This window comes from Ambystoma mexicanum, chromosome 3q (genome assembly GCF_040938575.1).
Source record: "Ambystoma mexicanum isolate Mex_15411 chromosome 3q, UKY_AmexF1_1, whole genome shotgun sequence".
Lineage (NCBI taxonomy): Eukaryota > Metazoa > Chordata > Amphibia > Caudata > Ambystomatidae > Ambystoma > Ambystoma mexicanum.
This window is the reverse complement of record NC_090926.1, coordinates 301088263-301108814: the sequence shown is the minus strand read 5'-3', so window position 1 is coordinate 301108814 and position 20552 is coordinate 301088263. Positions and strand designations below refer to the sequence as shown.

At 47.6% G+C, this 20552-nt stretch overlaps 1 protein-coding gene across 1 annotated transcript in view; it reads right to left on the bottom strand.

Moving 5' to 3' along the window:
- Nucleotides 1-285: 285 nt before the first annotated feature.
- Nucleotides 286-20552, bottom strand: part of RHEBL1 (RHEB like 1) — a 48680-nt gene continuing 28413 nt past the window's right edge. The window contains exons 5-8 of the mRNA XM_069653835.1: nt 17641-17697; nt 16535-16582; nt 16208-16292; nt 286-1435 (exon numbers count right to left, since the gene is read on the bottom strand). Of these exons, the coding sequence (XP_069509936.1) occupies nt 1343-1435; nt 16208-16292; nt 16535-16582; nt 17641-17697 (283 nt within the window). The 3' untranslated portion in view covers nt 286-1342. The remainder of the gene's footprint in view (nt 1436-16207; nt 16293-16534; nt 16583-17640; nt 17698-20552) is intronic.

Sequence of the window (20552 nt, the reverse complement as noted above, 5' to 3'; positions counted from 1 at the left end):
TATAGTGTATTTGAATATGTATTCAAAAAATAAAATGAAAATTGATTTGAAACAAACTTGATATCTGAACAATAAATGAGTGTGATCTGTCATCCTCAATCCATTGGTCCATATTGTTGTTCCTTGATATGATATTTGGCCTGAAGGACCAAGGATTGCAGTAAGGTACCCCTGATAATACAAACCATCTCAGTCTCATCCTCCAAAGAAAAGAGTAAACGTTTAGGGTAAACCCATCAGTTAAGCGTTTGTCTGCCAACCCAAGAGGAAAACAAATGCAACGGCTAAATTGAACAGCTGTTTTATTTACAAAAGAAATATTACATTTAAGTCCGTCTTCAGCACTTGCATAAACAACTTCACAAGAGAAATTCACAAAAATTCAAGAAAAATAAAACAATCACTGTGACCCCCCTCCCCCCACCCTTCATTATTTATGTCAAACACGTGGAATTTCCTGCAATGATTTCGGACCAAAGGCACAGATTTTTGAAGCAAAGGGCACTCCATTGTCATACAAAGACACTGAATCCACTTATGGAATACCTCCTGCAAAAACAAGAGTGCACCTTAATTGTAAACCAGGGCTAGCGCTGCCCTCTAAGATGGGTGGCTGCCAAAATACTGTTAATTCCTGTACTACAGACACCAACAAAAAAAAGCATAAAAAACAGCAGCATTAAGAGGGTTTGTGCAGTGAGCCTGGCCAAACATCCCATAGCAGCAGTTCTTACCAAGAAAACAGAGCTGGCACTTGGTCTATAAGTGTTTGGCCCGGTCCCTTTATTGAATCTTCAGAAATGTTAAGTCACCACAGCACATACGCCATCTAACAGGCCAAGGGTATAATCAGGAACAGGAAAGTGGATAACTCGCCCACAGAATGGAGGTAGAAATTGACACATTCACAGCATTTAAAGATGTCAAATCTGGCCACAAAAGACCAAGGAGAAGCACCTTTTGTAAACACCCTTTAAAGGGCCCCGACTGGACATAAATACAGAAAAGATCTGGTTTAACACGTCCAAATTCAAATAACAAGAGAAAAAAAAGTGCACAACTAAATTTAAAGAGTGTGCATTTAAAAAAAACCCAAAAAAATAAAAACCTGAGGATTCCCCTCCATCATAGCCTTTCTTGCAGCATGGAAATGGCAGGCTCTTCTGCTTTGCCACAAAAGGTATAATGAAAAACTGTTGCATTGACCCAGATTTGAACTGTCACAAAAGAGGTAGAGGGATTTAAGGACAGGAGTTCATCCCTCCCCAATCCCTCATTTTATAGCAGCAGGTAACGTAGAGCTTCCCTCTCATGGTCCAGACTACATCCCAGGCCGAAGCACTCACATCACCATGCACTTCTTCTCCTCATCCCCAAAGGATCTTTCCACACGGTCAATTTCTTCAATAATCTTGTTGAAGACAATACTGCTCTTCTGTGAAAGACAAAAAGGTTTGATCAGGAAACGTAATTCTTCGAAAGGTTGAATGTCTTGCCTGAAAGCAAAGTCATCCAGAATCCTGTAGATTCGCATTCATGAAGCAGAGGGAAATTCAAGGGGCACAGGATTTTTTTTTATTTTTCCAAAAGGCACTTTAGGACTCTCCCTTTAATAAATCTGTGACAAGGTGGGGTCTTCAATGCTCACTCAGGTGTCCAAGAGCACTTCAGAGACACTCGCCAAACTCTAAAAGAAAAGTCGCATTGCTGCATTTTGTGCAATATGAAAGGGAGCGCTTTAAAAATTCCAGTGGTTTGTGGCAGCGTGTGAGGTCAAGATACTACAGACTAATGGGATATTGGCTACATGAACAGGTTATATTATTCAATTTGATTGCAGAAAAAAGTGAGGATTATAATAAGAACAAATACAGTCCCAACTTTGGAATGCTTTATTGTTAGTATCTCTGATCGTCTTCGAACCAAGAGAGACTATTAGTCTGAACTTTTGTAATGAAAACTATTTCATTATTGCAACATGCTAAAAGCCAAACATACATATGTGTCTATTTAGTTGAAGTATTAGACAGGATCTGAATGCCACACTAAAAGTAAAAAGGTCATTTATAAATGTTTCGGTCCTCACAGTAGTTCAGAACACTGAGCAAGCAGCACACTACATGATTCCTTATCTTCATTGGTCCTAAAACAAAAGCGTTCCCAAAATGGGACACTAAACCATACAAATGTTCAGGGTTTCCACAAAACGCTTCTTGAACATGTGGTTAGACTATTCTTTTGTAAATGTGATCCATATTTTATTAGCATACAGGCCAAAGAGTTTACAAAGCAAATGGCAATTGCAAAAAAAAAAAAAAAAAAACAACAAAAAAAAAAATAAACTTCTGATTTTCATATGATGTAAAGTCAGAATTTGCAAGAAATGCACTTGAACAAACAAAACATTTTAAAATAGTCAATACGCATTTTAAGCTTAAATTTGAATTTTGGAATTGTAACTGTATAAAAGTGATATCCAAATAGCAATCCCATTAATCAGGCAGCCAATTGACTAAGATTATTGGGGGGTATGCACTTCGTATCCCTTTTTCATAGGGCAGATGTGAAGGCAGGAGGCTGACCAGCCCTTGCCAGTTTGAATGGGGCAGATCCTTACCATTGGTGGATACAGGGAAGACCCCAGCTCAAATGTAGGATCAAAGGAGGACTGCTGCAGCCCTTCTTCAGATTGTCGTTCGGGCCAGACACTTTTCGAAGAAGTGCAGCCCACTGAAGAGCCAAGGAAGTCCGTTAAAGCCAACCAGGACTTCCTCCAGCAAAGTCCCGGCAAAGCCCCCTCACCTGTACTGCTTCCTGAAGACCCTAATTGGCGCTTCACCCTTCAGACTCCCCTGCCCCCCTGCTAGAGGATCGTCCTCTTTGAAGCCTTCAGAAATGTCAAGGGACCACCACATGTACTGGCAAGATCCCCCCTGTGCCTCTTCACTTCAGTGGTCCTCGTTCTGAGTTCGGCCTAGCAGTCTCGGAAAGATGGGCCTAGCAGGAACAGTTGGTTTCCACCACAAGGGTCTCTTTTTGACCTCCGAGCGCAGTGATTTTTGCTGCTGCAAGCCTTCATCAGGTCCTTGAGTCTCCTAATGTCGTGGGAATCATGGTGGTCTTCATCTAGTCATGCCTGGACAGCCAGCTAACCAGCATCAGTAACTGTCTCACTGGAGTTCAGAACCGCAGCTTACCCAGACTCGATCCGGATTCTGAAACTGATCCAAGCATCCACTGACCCTGGACCCACTGCAACATGAATTTGGGCCAGTGAATTAAGGAATGGTAGGGGTGGTTTTCTTGCATGTGATAACAAAATGGGAACATGCATGTATGATATGGTGATGTGAATGAAATATTTGGTCATGTGAATGATATGGTGATGTGGATGATGTACAAAGTCAATGGAATATGACTTTTGGTAATGTAGTATGGAATAGGCTTTTGGGTTATAAGGAATAGATTGGATAGGATAGATTGGATAGGATTTCAGGTAATGTGTCAAGGAGTAGATTGGATGGAAGGTGGGTTATGTATTGAAATGGTCACATATTTGTTTTTCTACTTTTTATATAATGTAAGAAGGGAGCTTTTGCACCGCCATACAACCCATCCATAAGCGCCATTATGCCTCTAGCATTGGTGTACCCAAAGGGTCCACAAGTAGACATAGACAATGAGTTAAGAGCATTGCGGGAAAGGTTAATCAGGTTACACAAACCTGAAATAGTATCACCAGAAATAAGGGTACCGGTGCATAAAAGAGGGGATTCAAAGTCAATTCAAAGGGGATTTTTTTGTTTAGGTTTAACCCTGGGGCGATAAATGCTTGTGTTGAAAAAGATGATGGACAGAGGGTATTGGCGGCCCTGGCACAAGAGGGGAAGAGCAAGGTGGTAGAAATAATGAAGCGGCCGGGCAAGAAGGATATCAGGGAGAGGAGGTGGCTAGAAACCCGTCCGTGCCACAAGAGGCAGTGACGAGGGACAGATCAAGAAATAGACCAGATTTAATGGTGGTAGTACAACATCAGAAGAAAAAGGGGTGTAGAAAACAAAATATATATATGCAGATGCCTCCAAAACATAAAGGAGCAGGGATAACGCAGCATGTGCCATGGTCTCAAATGGACAAAAATAATTTGATTAAAGCTCTCCCCCAGCTTAAAGCCAGAGCTAAAAAATGGATCTATGAATCTGAAAAAAAAAACAGCAGGGATAGCCGTAACACTAGGAGATTTTAAGAGTCTACTGGTCACCATAGTTGGGGACCAGGCTGGGGACATATGGGCAAGGGCTGGGGTAAACCTTGCAGATAATGAACATGATGGAGCAGACTTTGATGAGGTAAAGGCAAGGGTATGGGCTGCCCTACGAAGGATGTACACAGACTTACATTCTTTAATGCAGTGCACGATGGGTGATGATGAGGACCTAGTTAGGTTTATTGTTAAGTTACAGGAAATGCGGATAGTTGCAACAGTATTTTTCCATTTTATCGTAAATAGAAAAATCAAAAGAGGTCCAGAAGGCACTAGATGACATTTTGGGAATTAAAGCCAAAGAGTGGGCAGAGATACAATGTATAATAGTCCACCATTGTAAGAGAATCAAGGAGCCGGACAGGGAGACAGCCCAGAAGCGGAAAACGGACTAGGCAAAACTATTGGAAAAGAAACCAAGTAAGGTTGTCCCCAACCCCTCCTCCCCCCAAAGCACCAGCGACGGCACCGGCTCAGGGGGAAAGGACAGGAGACACTTAACAAATTGGGAATGCCACAATTGCGGCACTCTGGGGTAAAGGAGGACAGGTAAAATGGGGTGGGGGCAGTACCCCAACCCACAGAGGCAGTATGAAGGAGCACCTAGGGGAAGAGGAGGATTTCGAAAAGCAAGAGCAGGAGCAATGGGGCAGGGCGGGGGGGCATATTGGGCCTCGGGAGGAGGATTGGGAACATCACAGTGCTGGTATTGCAGGAAATGGGGGCATTTCACAAGGGAGTGCAGGAACAGGCCCGGCATGAGTTTTAATTATGGGCCACCACCTCCAGGGCAGGGATTCCAAGGGCCTCAAGGAAGGAGACAACAGCAATTTGGCGAGGGGGTCAAAATCAGTTTCCTTATGGGGCTGACAGGTAAGAGCAACAACTACAGCAGGGTGAGGGAACACAATTTAAAAGGACGGCAGGGGGAACAGGCGCCCTATTCCAAGGAGTTGCAATGACAGTGCGGCCCTTATTCATTCCCCGGGACAAATACATATTCTGATTAGGACAGCCCACAGGAAGCACTCGCATGTCCAATCCAATTGATAACCGCACACCCTGAAGAGAAGTCCTTGGTGGAGGTGGAAATAGGCAATTTATATTTATGGTAGATTCAGGTGCAACCAAATCATGCATCATGGAGGGGAACTTTCCATTATCAGGTAAAACTCTTACATGCAGGGATTCTCTGGGGCTATTTCTACAGTTCCATACACTGAGGAGCTGGATATAAAAGTGGGAGGGGAGGAAGTACGAGACCCCTCGTTATATTCAGAGTTCCCCTGTGAACTTGTTGGGTAGGTGTTTGCTCAGTACAATAAATGCAACCAGATCATTCACAGATTAAGGGGTAGTGTGTTCCACTCCAGGGATTTGTGTAACTCGAGCAATGGTAATAAATCAATGCAATAGCAAGGGAGTCAGTAGTCCGTGCGGTTCCTGTGGTCCTAGATATGGAACAAGTTACTTACCTGTAACTGTTCCCCAGCATGGGTCTGGCACGGGTTCACATGCTCATGAATATTCCCCGTCAGGATGGGAATCCTCGGTAAAGAAAATAAATCAGTTTCATTTCTGAACCGTCTTTCTCCTAACAACCAATCACTGAGCTATGGGTCATACTGCCCCCAGCCAATGACTGACATCTACCTAAGCCACTCCTCTGACAGCCATCTTCAAATTTGGTAGCACGTAAAGTGGCAGTAGGACCAAGAGAAGAGCCGCAGAGGGGTAGGCCGGAGGGTTCGCATGTGAATCCATGCCAGACCCATGCTGGAGAACAACAGTTACAGGTAAGTAACTTGTTCCTTCTCTAGCATGCGGTCTGGCATGGATTCACATGCTTGTGAATAAAGAATACATAGCAGTACACACATGCACAACCACAGGAGGTGGCAAGGCTCAATATAAGCATCTCTTACCTCTTCGACACGCTCACCTTCAAATGAACAGGTTGCGCAGCACTGCTTGGCAGACTCTGGACTCCTCTCTGGAATCCCTATTGATGTAGTAGAATCTCGTTAAGGCGTGCGTCGACCTCCACGTAGCAGCCCTGCAGATGTCCAGCAGGGGCACGCCAGACAGGAATTCCATAGTAGCAGCGATCGCTCTGGTCGAATGGGCTCTCGTACGGCCAGGCAACGGTCGGTTAGCCAACCGGTGACAAAGGTCGATGCAGCTGGAGAGCCACCTGGAAATGGAAGCCTTGGATTCGCAGGGCCAAAGTTCACAAAAAGTTGTGACGTCTTCTGTAAACTCTTGGTGCGGTCCACATAGAACTTCAGCGCCACATCCAGCAAGTGCAAAGTCCTTTCAGCCGGCGACGAAGGCGTTGAAAAAAACACAGGTAACACCAAGGGCTCATTTAGATGAAAGTCTGATGGCATCTTGGGCATGAAGGAGGGGTGTGTCCTCAGCACCACCCGTGTGTCGTGAAAGTCAAGTAAGGTAGCTTACAGGACAGGGCCAGAATCTCACCCACCAATCTTGCAGAGGTGATGGCCACGAGGAACGCGGTCTTCCACGACAAGAAATGTAGTGGAACTGTCTGCATAGGTTCGGATGGAGGGCCCATGAGCCTAGTCAGCACCACAGTGAGTTCCCACGCCGGGGCTGGAGGAACGAACAGAACAGTCCTTTGAGATCTGGTGTAGTGGGAGATAGCCGCCAGATGAACTTTGACGGAGGCATGGGCCAGTCCTGCTTCGGCCAACGACAGCAAATACGGTAGCACCTGCAGAGCTGTGACTCGTAGAGGGTCGATCTTCTGTGCATGGCACCAAACGGCAAGCCTCTTCTATTTATGTCCTTAGCATTTTAGAGTAGACGATTCCCTGGCCTTGGCAAGCACCTCCTTGCTGGAAGACCGTAGCCCCCAAAACTGTAACGCTGCAGGAGCCAGGCCATCAAGGTTCAGCGATCCGGGTCGTGGTGCAGAATTGTACCTCCTTCCCTGGCAAGATCTGCGACGACCGGAAGCTTGACTGGAGGGGACGCCGACATGCTGAGAAGGTCCAGGTACCAGATCTGCCTCGGCCACGCCGGTGCGACGAGGATCATATGTTACCGGGACAGTCTGAGTTGATTGAGGAGTCGTAGAAGCAACGGCGGGAACGCATACAGAAACAGCCCGTCCCAGGGGAATGACACTGCGTCCCCCATTATCCCCGGCACATGGTGTTCGTCACAAACAGATTGATCTGGGGATGGCCCCACCTGGGGAACGGGTGATTCACATGGTCCTGCCAAAGTTCCCACTCGTGACACGAGCGTAGCTCCCTGCTGAGAGTCGGCAACGGTTTTCTTTACTCCTGCCAGATGAAATGGAATGAGGAACATCCCCTGGGCAGAGGCCCAGTGCTATAGGTTCCGCGCCTCTTTGGAGAGCGCTGGGTATCTGGTGCCCCCCCTGCTTCTTGATGTAAAACATTGTGTTGGTATTGTCCATGAAGACCCGCACCATCTTGCCCTTGAGGGGCAGAAGAAAGGACGTGAGAGCCCAAAACACTGCTAGAAGCTCTAGCACATTGATGTGCAATTACTTCTCCTCTGGCAGGCACAGGCCTCTGGCGTGAAGACTTCTGGTGTGAGCTGCCCATCCTTCCAGGGAGGCGTCCGTCGTGACTGTCTCCTGGTGTGGTGGAGTCTGGAAATCCATGCCTCCGGACAGATGAGAGCGTACTCCCCACCACCTTATCGCCCGAGGGAAGCACTAGCACGTGATCTTGTCCTGCAAGCTCCCTGACACTTGTAGCCAACTGTCGCCGAGGAACTCCTTCAACGGACGCATCCGTAGCCTGCAGAGTCAGATGAGATGGATGCATGATGACATCACGTCGAATAGAGACTTGATGGTCCTCACCATTTTGATCTTCAGTGCTAACAGCCGTTGCACCTTGCCCATCATGGCTCCTACCCTCTCTTCCAACGGTGACAGCAGGCACGACATTGTTGAGTTGGGATCCCAGAAACAGCGTGTCCTGCCATGGAGTCAAGCAGGACTTTACATAGTTCACCGAGAACCCCAGATCTGTCAGTAGGTGGACGGTCCTCGCCATGTGGTCGACGGCGAGGTCTTTTGAACTGGCCTGGATGAGCCAGTCATCCAAGTAAGGGTAGACGTGGATCCCTTGTAGTCTCAGATGCGCCGCCACCAGCGCCAGGAACTTGGTGAAGATCCTTTGGTGCCGACTTCAGTCCGAAGGGAAGGGCCTTGAATTGGGAACAACGAAGCGCAGAAACTCGCGGTGTCCCTTGTGTATGGGGATGTGAAAATAGGCATCTTCCAAGTCCAGCGACAACAAAGTCTCCCTCTTTGAGCTGTCGGAGCACGTGCTGAAGAGTGACCATCCGAAACTTTTGGGACTTTATACTTGTTCAGACGGCAGAGGTCCAGAATGGGCCTGCAACCGCCAGTCTTCTTTCTGATGAGGAAAGAAAGAGTTCACTCCGGAGCCTCTTTGGGACGAGCTTGATTGCCCCCTTTAACATGGCCCGTACCTCCAGCAGCAACTGATGGATGTGGTTTTCCTGACGGGCTACTGGTGGCATCTGTGGGCGCTTCCATTGGAACTCTAGGGTGTGCCCGTGGGCTAGAGCATCCAGCACCCAACGGTCGGTGGAGATGGTCTTCGACACGCGGACGAAGTTCGCCAGCTGGCCTCCCAAAGCGGTGCACGGGTGGGGCCCGACTCCACGGCCGGTTCAATCTTGTTTCGACGTCAAAGCACCACCTTGGTCCACCACCAGACTTGGCGCAGCCCCTGTAGGTCTCCTGGGCCGATGAGCGTGGGGGGGTTAACTGACGGTAGGACGAGGCACCTCCTCCGAATCCCTTAGAGGAACCTTGGGATTTCCTGCCAGAAGTCTGAAAGGACGTCCTTCGTTGCTGAAGCGTGCATAAGGCACAAGCTGTCTCAGTGTCCGCTTTGATGGCCTGGAGAGACTCGTCCACAGTCTTTCCAAACAAATTGTCCCCGAAGGGCATGTCGAACACCCTCGACTGAACATCCTGATGGAAATTAGTGGCCCTAAGCCAGCCTCGCAGAAGTCCAACGCTGTTAACCATTTGGCGGAATCCTGTATCGGCAATGTCCGTGACCACTGTAATTGTGTGGTCTGAAGCCAACTCACCTTCCGCTCAGTCGTCACCGTTCTGCTAATCCTAATCGGTCTCCCTGTCGTCGCCCTCGTCAGGATACGTCCCGTGGGCCCTGCTCTCGACACATCTCCCCTCCTGGAGGACCGGGAGGCTGGTGAGCTCTTCCTCTGAGGAAATGTCCGTGCCCTGGGCGGACTACCGTGCCCCCCCTCTCTGCGACCAAGGGAGACGGTTTAGGTGAAATGATGGGAGTCTTTTCGATGGGCTGGAAGGAATCCCCCCTCCTAGCAGGCAGGGATACTCTCGCCTTCGGGGTCGCGTCCTGAGAATCTGCCCCAGCAGCCTTCGCAAGGGACACTACTACTACTTCGATGGAAGTGCGAGTCTTCACCTGATGCATCTGGGCCTTCGTGGTCATGGCCAAGTCCTCGGCCTACACCTTAGGGGGAGAGGGTCAGAGCCCCGCTCCCCCTTAGCCTTCTCCGTCGGGCCATGTCTTCTCCAAAAGCTTACCCGGATGATCAGACTTCCTCTTCTTTGAAGAACTTGAGCGTTGGCTCATGGTCGAAGGTGCTGGAGACGCAAAACTCGCCCTGGCCTCCGAGGAGCCTGTCGCAAAAGCGCTCCTGGAGGCAGTGGACTTGCGGCGCTTAGCCTTATGTTGAGTCCCCGTGGGAGGGGCGCCATCAAAAGGTCTTAGAAGACCGCTCACTTTTCTTCTGGGCATGGGAGGCATGCTGCTGGGACTCACCCAGAGCAGGGGCCTTCGCCGGCAGCCACTCGTTGAGGCGCTTGCGACGGTCAGCCCGCCTGTGCTGCACCATCTCCCAACATGCCACGCAGTCGTCCTACACATGCGACTGGTCTGAATGCAGGCAGTAGAGGCACGGGGAATGTCCATCGTCCGAAAAAGACATTCCGAAGGTTGCAGCCGGGGCAAACCTTCTCTTCCACCATGACACGTGGTGTAGGGCTCGAAGCTACTTCTGGAATCCTCCAAGAAGAAACTTAACGAAAATCCACCCTTGAGGGATGCTGAAGAATCCGGAAACAGGTAACCCGTTAATCGGACGGTTAAATCAGTGGAGCTTGAGGCTCGATTGACTGAAATAAATTGAGAAAAGTCTTTAAAAAAAAAAAAACTCAAAATGCAGTAAAAGCTCGAGAGCTATAGCACGAGGACTCCCAGTCGCTGTGGTACCAGCTATATCTCCCCTTTTCTTAACATGGCCCGAACCTCCAGCAGCAGCCGAGGGATGCATTGTTCCTGTCGGGCCACCAGTGGTATTCGCGGACACTTCTGTTGAACTTCCAAAGTGTGTCCGTGGCCGAGAGCGTCCAGCACCCAGCGATCGTTGGAGATGGTCTCCCACACGCTAAATTCGCCAGCCAGCCTCCCACCTGGGTGCATCCGTTGGGGGGGTGGGGGGAGGGGGGGAACTGGGTCAAACATCCTGGCCGGAACAATCCTGCTTGGAGGTCGGCGTGCCGCCTTAGGGCCCTTGACGACGACCACCTCCGAAGGCCTTGGCTTGATCCGCGTTGGCTTCCTGGGTCTAAGAACGGGAGGGTTGGCAGTAAGAGGAAGAGCCCTGCCAAAACCCTTGAAGGACATGCTAGACTTCCCTTCTGAGGAAAGAAGGGAAAGAACGGCCTGTGTTGCAGAGTGCCCAAGGTACAGGCCATCTCTGTGTCTGTCTTGACGGCCTGGAGGGATTCATCAACGGCCTTCCCGAACAGGTTGTCTCCATCAAACAGCATGTCCAGGACTCTCATCTGGACCTCCTGCCTAAAGTTCGGGGCCTTGAGCCAGCCACAACCACAAACCCTGTACCAAAGCTCCTGGCCGTATCTGGCCACGATCGCCAAGGTGTCGGCTGCCTTGACCGTCGTCGGCACTGAGTAATTACCTTTCTACCCATGCAATCCAATTTCTTCCCCTCGCTGTCCGGGGGTGCAGATGAAGACCAACTCGACAACTTCTTCCTGGCGGCCGCCGAGACCAGAGTCCGGCGACGGTTGAGACCTCAGACACTTGCACCCAGTACTTCTTTTCAAGCCGGTCTCTCTTCGCTGGGGCTGAGGGGTTCCTCAGCAGCGTCAGCCCCTCATCCCAGACGTCGTCCATGAGCAGTACTGACAGGACAGTCTACCTCTTCGCCTCCTGGCATTGGTACAGGAAGCCCTCCTTCTCCTCCGGGGCGAGTTGGAAAGGCTCAGACGCCTGGGTAATGATCATGGAATGAAAGGATCCCACTTTGCCCAGTGAAGAAGCTCTCTCCACGCCAGTGATGCAGGACCTCCCATTCCTGCGTTCCTGTTCCCCTCGAGGTGAGCGGAGCGGCGGGCAGCAATGGTTGGAATGGAGGTGTAGGATCTCTCATCTTCTTCGCTGGTGGTGGTTGCCCTGGTGTCAACGCGGACACCAGTGGTGCCGTCATCGGCAACCTCCTCTGAATCTCCAACACCAGCGCATGGAGGGTCAAAAGGATATTCTGCAATAAGTCTCTAGGAGGCACCTGGGGACAGGGTCGCTGGGCAGCTACCCCGCAGCTTCCTCGGGGTAGCCGACTTCCTCTTGGATGAAGAGCTGGCAATTGACGTTGACGGAGACGATGAACATGCCCTGACTGTTGCGGGACTAGCTTGTGCAGCGACCCAGACGGAAGCCGAATCGTGCTGCTTGGCCTTGTTTTGTGCCCCCACAGATGGAGCACCCTCAAAGGACTTAGAAGACCGATCAGGTTGGCTGGATCTGGAAGAGGCATGCCCCTGTGAATCACCCGGAGTAGAGGCCCTAGTCTCGAGCCACACCGCCAACCAGTCGTGTCTATCCATCATGGTGCGCTTGGTGAAGCCACAGCAGATCTCACAATCTTCTTTATGCATCGGGTGCAGACAATACACGCACTGAGAATGAAACATTCCCCAAACCGCAGCTGGTGCACAGCTTGAAGAGGGAAGCTCTGTGCTTCTCCTCCGACATGATCCGGCATGGTGTAGTCCTGAAGATCTTATGGAAGCTTACAAGAAGAACACTCAACGATCTCTGCCCTTGAGGGGCGATGAAAGATGCCAAAAAAACGGATCCCCCGTTAATCGGAAGGATTGTTACGCTCACCTGCTCTCTGCGGAGGTGCTGGGGCATGGTTGCAGCCCACCCGGGGGTGAGGTCGCTCGGGTTCGACTTCGCCCTCTGCGCTTGTGGTAATAGGTGATGCTGCTTGGCACTGCTCCTGCGTCGAGAATAGGGAGCTTGAGTATGCCAGCTTGTGCGCCTGATCCCCTTCCAGGCCCCTCCTCCCAAACCATGGTACCCGTGGGATGCGCGGTCCCTGGAAAGCTCACCTGTTGATTAGTTTTGGAGAGCACTCCATCCTGCTGCTTCTGGCAGGGGCGCTTATATGATCTGGACCTAGTTCCTTCACTGGTCCCTTGCACGTGGTAGTCCAGTCCTGCTGCGATTAAGCCACAATACTTCAGGTTAGTGTTCCCGTTTGCCTTTGTCTTTCCTCGTCTGTTTTTGTTGTAAAGTTTGTGGTCTTGGATTGCTGTCCGTTGCACTTTTGAGGTCTGCTCTTTTGCTTTCTTCCCTTGCAGGTGATGTTGCCGGCCTGGCAGAAGCTGCGGAGCTCGAGGCGGCAGCCGAAGGGAATGAGGAACAAAGCTGCAGTGGTACAGTAACTCGTAAGTTGTTAACGAGGGGGCGCGCAGGGTTCAAATGCGGCACGGCCCTAGGACGGATGTTCTAGCCTTGTCTTTCTTCTTCTTCACAGGGTCCGAATTGGTGGATGCGGAGTACAGTGGCGTCGGGATCAAGATCACTGGATGTCAGGAGACCAGCCAGAGCCCCTGTGTTTATGGATCCCCAAAGGGACATAAGTGAGTCAAGTGACCCATTGCCCCATCACTAGATGCTGTGGTTTTTGTGTTCTGGGGCCTGTGGCCATGACAAGGATAAGCAATGGAGCAAACGGGCTCAATTGAACCAAAAACAGATTTCCTACCAAACAAATTTTAAAAAACTGCAGAAAGCTTGAAGAGCGAAACAGAGGGGACTCCCAACAATTGAACATGCGGTAAAAATCTGAACATGGCTTCCTGAGAAGGGGCTTAAGTAGAGGGCAGTCATTGGCTGGGGGCAGTATGACCCAGAGCACAGCGATTGGTTTATAGGAGAAAAACAGTTTAAAAACTAAACTGAAACTTGTTTTTTTTCCTTTTAACAAGGATTCCCAGCCAGACGACTGGGAATATTCATGAGCCAGACCCCATGCTGGAGAACGGTTGATAGCTTTGAGAAATGTAAGCATCTGAAGCTCAAAATAAACAGGGGAAAGCTGTACTCTTCAAACAAAAACTCTAAATATCGCACCTTGAAGTGTGGAAACTTGCTTACATGAACACATCCGCTTCTATGATTATTTGAGCACTAGATTCTCAGATCACGGATCTCGGGTGGCCCAACTAGACAAAGCTGGTGCAACCTTGGAGAGGAACTGAGGCACTAGCTAAATTTCCCCGTAGACATAGAGGTGGGGCTTATCAGCCCACTCTTAAATTATACCAGCAGCAGGTAAAAGCATCGGCTACTCATGGTTCCAATATCTGGAGGTCTACAGGTGTAACAAAATCTGGCTGTAGCAGATTTTTTAAAGAAGGGGGAAAAAAAAAAAAACAAAAAACAAAAAAAAAACACTGCTATTACGATCTAGTAGCCCAAAGCACAGCTAGAGCTAGAATGTAATCTTTGCCCAATAGATTATGAACTGGGGTTGTGACCTGTGGTCTTATTGGCTTGGAGAACCCCAGGTGTACATAAACACAGGGCATTTATGAACCCATGTTCTGGACCTGGATGGTGGAAGGGCCCCACCCTTGATTTGGGTAAAGAAAAATGGCCGACGATGCTGGAATTGGAATAACTCGGGAGAATCCACATAAACAACCAGAGTAAACGAGCAGTATCTATCCTGTCTAGGACATGGCTGAAAAATGTTTGCCGTAGCAAACGCCTAGGAACATCTTATTTGATAAATAAAAGCGAACCTGGCTACGAGGATTACCTAGATATCATCCGCCCGCAATATGCTCAGGCATTGCATTTTGAATTCAGGCTCAATAGATTAAAAGTGGCAGAATGGACTAGTAGATGGGCAAACAAGCACTGATGTGTGTGGTTTGTGGATCAGATTTGGAAACCCAGATTAATTGTGTTTCTATGCGACGGCACGAATATCTGAGAACTAAATATTTGAAACCTCTATTTTCTTAAGCCCACATACGTACTGTTGATGACACAAAGTTCTTTTGTAACTCAACAGCTAATTCGTAGTTTACTAGGTAGCTACATTTATCCACTTGGCATGGATAAGGAGATGTTGTGTACCAACAGCTATGAATGGAGTATTATGGTGCGCCATACAGACCAATATCCCTAATGAATGTGGATGCCAAGATCTCTGCTAAAATGATAGCCTCCACATGTGTGAACCGTGGTGCAAAAACTAGTGCAGCGGATCAAGTGGGATTCATCGAAGGGAGGCAGGGTGCAGACAAGTTAGTAGACCCAACTTGATGGACGGGGCTACTGGGTAAGCACAGGGGCCCAGTACTTCTGGTTCTTAACACCGAAAAGGCTTTTGATCGGGTGAACTTGGAATTCCTATGCGAGGTGCTGGTGAAATATGGATTCAGAGAAATTGATTCTCAATGGGATAATGGTCCTCTACACCAATCCAAGGGCGCGGGTGGTAGTGAACGGTAGGAGGTCGATGCAATTAGGGCGACTGCAGAGAAGCACAAGTCAGGATGTCCCCCTATCCCCCTGCGCTATCCTTGTGAACTGCTGGCAGAGGATACACAGCGCAACGGTGGGGTGAAGGGAAGAACGATGAGCGGAAGTAAATTGGGGGATGTATGCAGAAGATCTGTTGCATCAGACAGATCTTCTGGAGTCCGTACCAAAAGCATTCATGGTTATTGAAGGATTTGGGGCACTCTGTGTGTCAAGCGAAGTTGGGAAAAATCGGTTCTTTTTGCTCGTTTAGTGGGGTGGGTGGGGGGGGACCAGAGGACACAGCATTTGCAGTCACTGCATTTGGTGACTTAAGACGAGCCTTCTATATCTTGGGATTTGGGTTACTGGGTCGTCCGGAGGCCAATTTCCTGCCGTTATTTCTTAACGCGAGGACCTGGAAAGATGGGGTCCCTTACTGGATGGGTAGACTCAATGCGCTCAAAATTAATATCATGCCAAAGATTCTATGTGTTCCAGATGTTGCTAGTTAAAGTTCTGAAGTCGTTCTTGCAAGACATCAAGGCTAGGTTTGTGCATTAGTTGCTTATGAGACACTAGATCTTCCTGAAAAATCAGGGGGAATTTATGGCTTCATTGATGTCCTGGGGTGGGTTGGATGCTGCATATCTACAGTATTGCACCCAGTATGTGTTCCAAGGATTCACACTGTTGTACTTGCTCTCAGTACGAACATTCTTGCCTGGTGTCAGGCATGTGTTACGATATATTAAACGGTTTTAAAAATGCAATTAAAAGCACACATACACAAAAAACATGCACCAACTGAACTACAGATTGCCGGCTGGACAAGTAGTTCAAGAAGACTAAAAACGCTTTAGCTCTTAGGAGCCCACCATCACTGGCCATCGCTGCCACAACCAGCAATCGTGCAAATATCAAACAGTGTTGCCATGGCCAATTTCCTGGCTTCTGTGTTGGTGGTGCAATAGCAGAGGGGTAAATGAGGGTCCAAATAGTGTGTGGCTGCCTGCCCACTTAAAGGTCACTGTATCCTCCAGAAGACCCATTCAATCAATACCTCTGGGTCTTTGGCAGATGCCTCCAGGAATGCAGCTCCCCAGGCCTCAGCCAGCTTCTGTCCTTCTTCTTGTTGGACCTCCCGGCTGCATAAAAGGTGGGCATTTTTAAAAGTTATAATCCAGGTATGCCAATAGCTTGTCAATCCCTGCTCCCCCTTTTGTCCCCCCCCCCCAACTTACCCTCTCCCCCATCCCGAGTGCGCACCGGGACAGACATTCCCACTACACCTGCAAGAAGCGGAGCCTCCAGAAACTGCAGGAAGAAGCGCAATAAAATTCCTCACCCCCCCAAACATTGGCTCCCAAGAATCAAAAGGGATACTCACTTGTGGGGAGGGAGATCAGTCTTGTTTCCAACCAGGACAATTGGCATTCTAAAGAGAGAAGACAGGGTTATCAGTGAAAACACAGGACTTAAGTGTCAGCAATAAAGGGTGGAACGCATTGTACAGAATATGGGACCAAAGATTACCAGGCTGGTCTCCAAACAGAAGTAACTAGTCAAGTATGACTGGCAGAGAAGGCTGGATTACAAACATTCCCAAATAGACCAGCCTCAGCCCAAGAACACAGATTCCCATATGGTTCATAGCAGGACTGTTGGGTCTTTAAGCTAGTGGTAAGGGACTCTTGGCAAGCAAGAAATGGTGTGCTGTGTGCATGTGGAGAACTGAAGGGGACAGTGACTTATGTCCTGGCTAGTAGCTTGGAAGTTGCATTTTTTTTTTACTCTTACTCCACCAACTTCATACCTTTTACAAGTCTGAAAACCGTTTAAGCTCATTCTCATGCTTAATTCCACCCAGGTTTCCTGCCCATAGAGCAGCCATCTTGGGGCCTAATGAAAGAAGCAGTGTATTTATTCCACTTAATCCAATGCAGTGCCAGAGACCAGAACAGCCCCATTTCTCCCACCTGATCTGGCATAAGGCTTACAGCAACACAGCGATGTTATGCTTAGTGCTACATTGTCCCTAACCATACTCAGTTTTAACAGCACAGGTTTTGGCAGGCACAAACCAACTCCAAGCATTATCCCTATAGCAGACCAGACTAATACTACCCACCTACATTCAGCAGAGGGACATGGACTTCCAATTGCAGAACTCTCCACTAGTTCATCTTCAACCTCCAGATGCAATAATCCATTAAGAAATCAAGCCAATTAATCAAAATGAAGCTCAAACATCAATCACTATGTTGACAAGACCGCCAAGTGTTCAGAAGGTTCTAGGAGGATCTCAATAAAAAAAAAAAAAATAAATAAATTTTAAAAAAAAGTACACTAAATGGTCAAAACCAGGCTGCAGCAACAGTTTCTAGCAAGGAAGAGTGCAACGGTATGCTCGGGAGTAATCCCCCTTACTGCCTACTCTCCTGTCTATACTCACTGAAGTAGAAAACAAACCAATGTGAAAAATAAAATACTCACAGACACTTCCCTCTTCGGTCCTGCAGTTTGGAAAAGATGGCTTTGGCAATGATGAAGCTACATTGTAGAGAAAAAAAAAGTGGATGACTGAAAGGGACCAGCAGAGTACCAGGAACAAAAAGTAGCAACTTTGTGATAATAGGGTGCCACAAGTAACTAAGTTTGGGTTGAACAATTCAATAAACAACGTGCCTTGATACACACAAGTACAGATACGTCGTAGCCATGAGGTAGAGTGTCAATGGAAGAAATCCGTTTGTGGGCAATACTTTTCATAGTACCCGTCTGTGCCCATAACCAGCATGGAAGATTTCAAAGGCTTCATACCCATGGTTTAGTCATAAAACCATGAAGCAGGCCCGAACAACAAGGAACTGCTTCGTCCGTGCCTCTTCTGAAGTTATCATGAGAACAAACAGCCTTTATTCATTTGGTGCACATTGCTTTAGGACAGGCATTTAAATCACAGGCTAAATGCGAACACAGGCCAGGGCCTCAACTTAATACATGCCGCTGTAGCCTGGCCATTCCTACCACTGGACCCTGGGGGGAGTGGGGGAGGGGAGTAGGTTTCTGATAAGGTTATGTTACTTTGCATTTATTTTTTTTGTGTTTAATCAATTTTTATTAAAGCAAACATTTTATAATCCAAATTATGTTTCTTTGCTCAGCTAACACACACTGAAGACAGTGACGATATTCTGAGCTTTTCCACAGTAAATAAAAAAAAATTAAAGAAAGGAATGCTTCATCTTCTCGTACTGTGCTGAAAATGCCTTTCCCCCAGGTCTAAAAAAACATTAATTTTTTTATATTTTGATATTTTTTTTATTCAAAATATGCATCCAACTTTGGCTGGGAAAATTACTGGAATGTTGTTGGAGATCGACAACTCTGAGCTTCTTCACATGCTTGACTCTCCAGAGTCTTTGTTACAAGGTCGATGAAGCCTAGCAGTATTGCAAGCACACCAGGCTAAGGAAGCAGCACAAAAAAGTTAATGCCACTGGTGTTCCAAGTGTTTAGCATAAAAAAAGCAGAATTACGCTTCACCGGAAGAAAAAAAAATCTAAACATGGAAAAATTCTTAAATATTGCAAAACACAAAATACAATAAAAAATGGAAAGGAAACTTTGAAGCTTACGTACAGAGCCAAATGCCAGGTCTAGCAAAACTTCCTGCAAGTCCTAGATCGCATTGATAAAAAAAAAAAAAAAAAAAAAAAAAAAAAAAACTACTTTGCATTTATATAGCGCCTTATGTACCATTGGTATGGTCTCAAGGCGCTGGTAGGTTGAACACCCTCGGGAGCCAAAGTTCAAGTCAGTAGAGAGAATAGAGAGAGTCATAAGGTGCATGTGCGCACCGGAGATGTATGCAGCTGGTGTTGCATTCGTGTGATAGCTGCTCTTAGCGGTAGGTGTGGTGGTTGAGAGATCAAGAGTATGTGTTTATTCTGGCAGGTTGTTATCCAGACCGATTCTGGCTGCGTTAGGGCTGAGGAGAACGTCTAGGCTGGAGGGTGCATAACAGCAGTGTTTAGTTAGGGTGATGGGGAGTATGAGGCAAATGATGGTATGAGAACAGCTATACCGAATGGTGTCATAGTATTGCTGTGTTCTAGTTGAGTGGTGGTGTAAAGAAGAGTAATCGTGGAGATGTGATATGGTGGTTTACCATAGGTGCTTGAGATCGAGCCCATTCCAATAGTTCCATGTACTCCATCCGTTCCATGTACTCCATCCGTTCCATGTACTCTGACCGTTTCAAGCACTCCGACCATTCCATGCTCTTTCAAATGTTCCATGCAAGTTGATCCGTTCCGTGCACTCCGATCTGTTCCATGCACTCCGATCTGTCCTATTCACTCCGTTTTATGCACTTCATATCGTTCCATGTACACTAATCATTTTTGTACAATGTCCATTCCGTGCCCTCTATCTGTTCCGTGCATTCCATCCGTTGCATGAACTTGCTCAGTTCTATGCACACTAACGGTTCTATGTATTCCTTCTGATCAGTGCACTTTGTCCGATCTATGCATGTCATCCCTTCCTCATCCGGTCTGCTCCTTTCTTTCATTCTACCCACATTATCCTTTCCCCATGCATCATCTATCACAGTTGACCCGTTCCATACACCCCGTTTCATCCGTTCTATCCACATACGTCATCTTCACAAGTTCCATCCACTTCACCGGTTCTACCCGTTTCACACGGATGGACACTGTTTGAGGGTATGGGTACGAGTGGGATGGCTTATTCAAAAAGCTGGTAGAAGAGTCCAAATATTTTCATAAATTAAAAAGGTAGTTGCTTTGAGGCTGCGGCGATGCCAGACTTGCTAGTTTTCGTCATCGCTGCAAGTGGAATCCGTTCCAGTTCGCGTTTGGATGACAGCAAGCATTTCATTTTAGAGGTATTGGAGAGGTTTTTGTAATTCTGGCTAATATCAAGCAATTTAGCTTTGTATTGAAATAGATCACATAAAAAGCAGACAAGTTTCCAACAATACATTAACCAATTAATTTCTACAACTTTCAAAACCTGAACAGAAATTACATTATAGAAATGTTCCATTTAAAAGCCAGTGATATAATATTCTGACACAAATTCAGCTTAATAGTATTCAAGTGCAATATTTGGGATTGAAAATCCCAAACTTAAAATGTCATTGTAAATACCCCACACCGCCTTAGACAAAAGAAAGGGGATCAATATAAAAACTATTTTCTGTTTCATGGCTGAAGTGGGCATTTTCTATTTCGGGGTCGAGCAGTCGGATCTGAGCTGGGGGAAAAAACACCACACCTTGTGTATCTCGAGGGAAATTTAGAATGACATCTGGCCAAAACTGAAATAGTGCATTTTTAATGTTGGCCTCTGGGAAAGCGGTGCTGGCCAATTAAAAC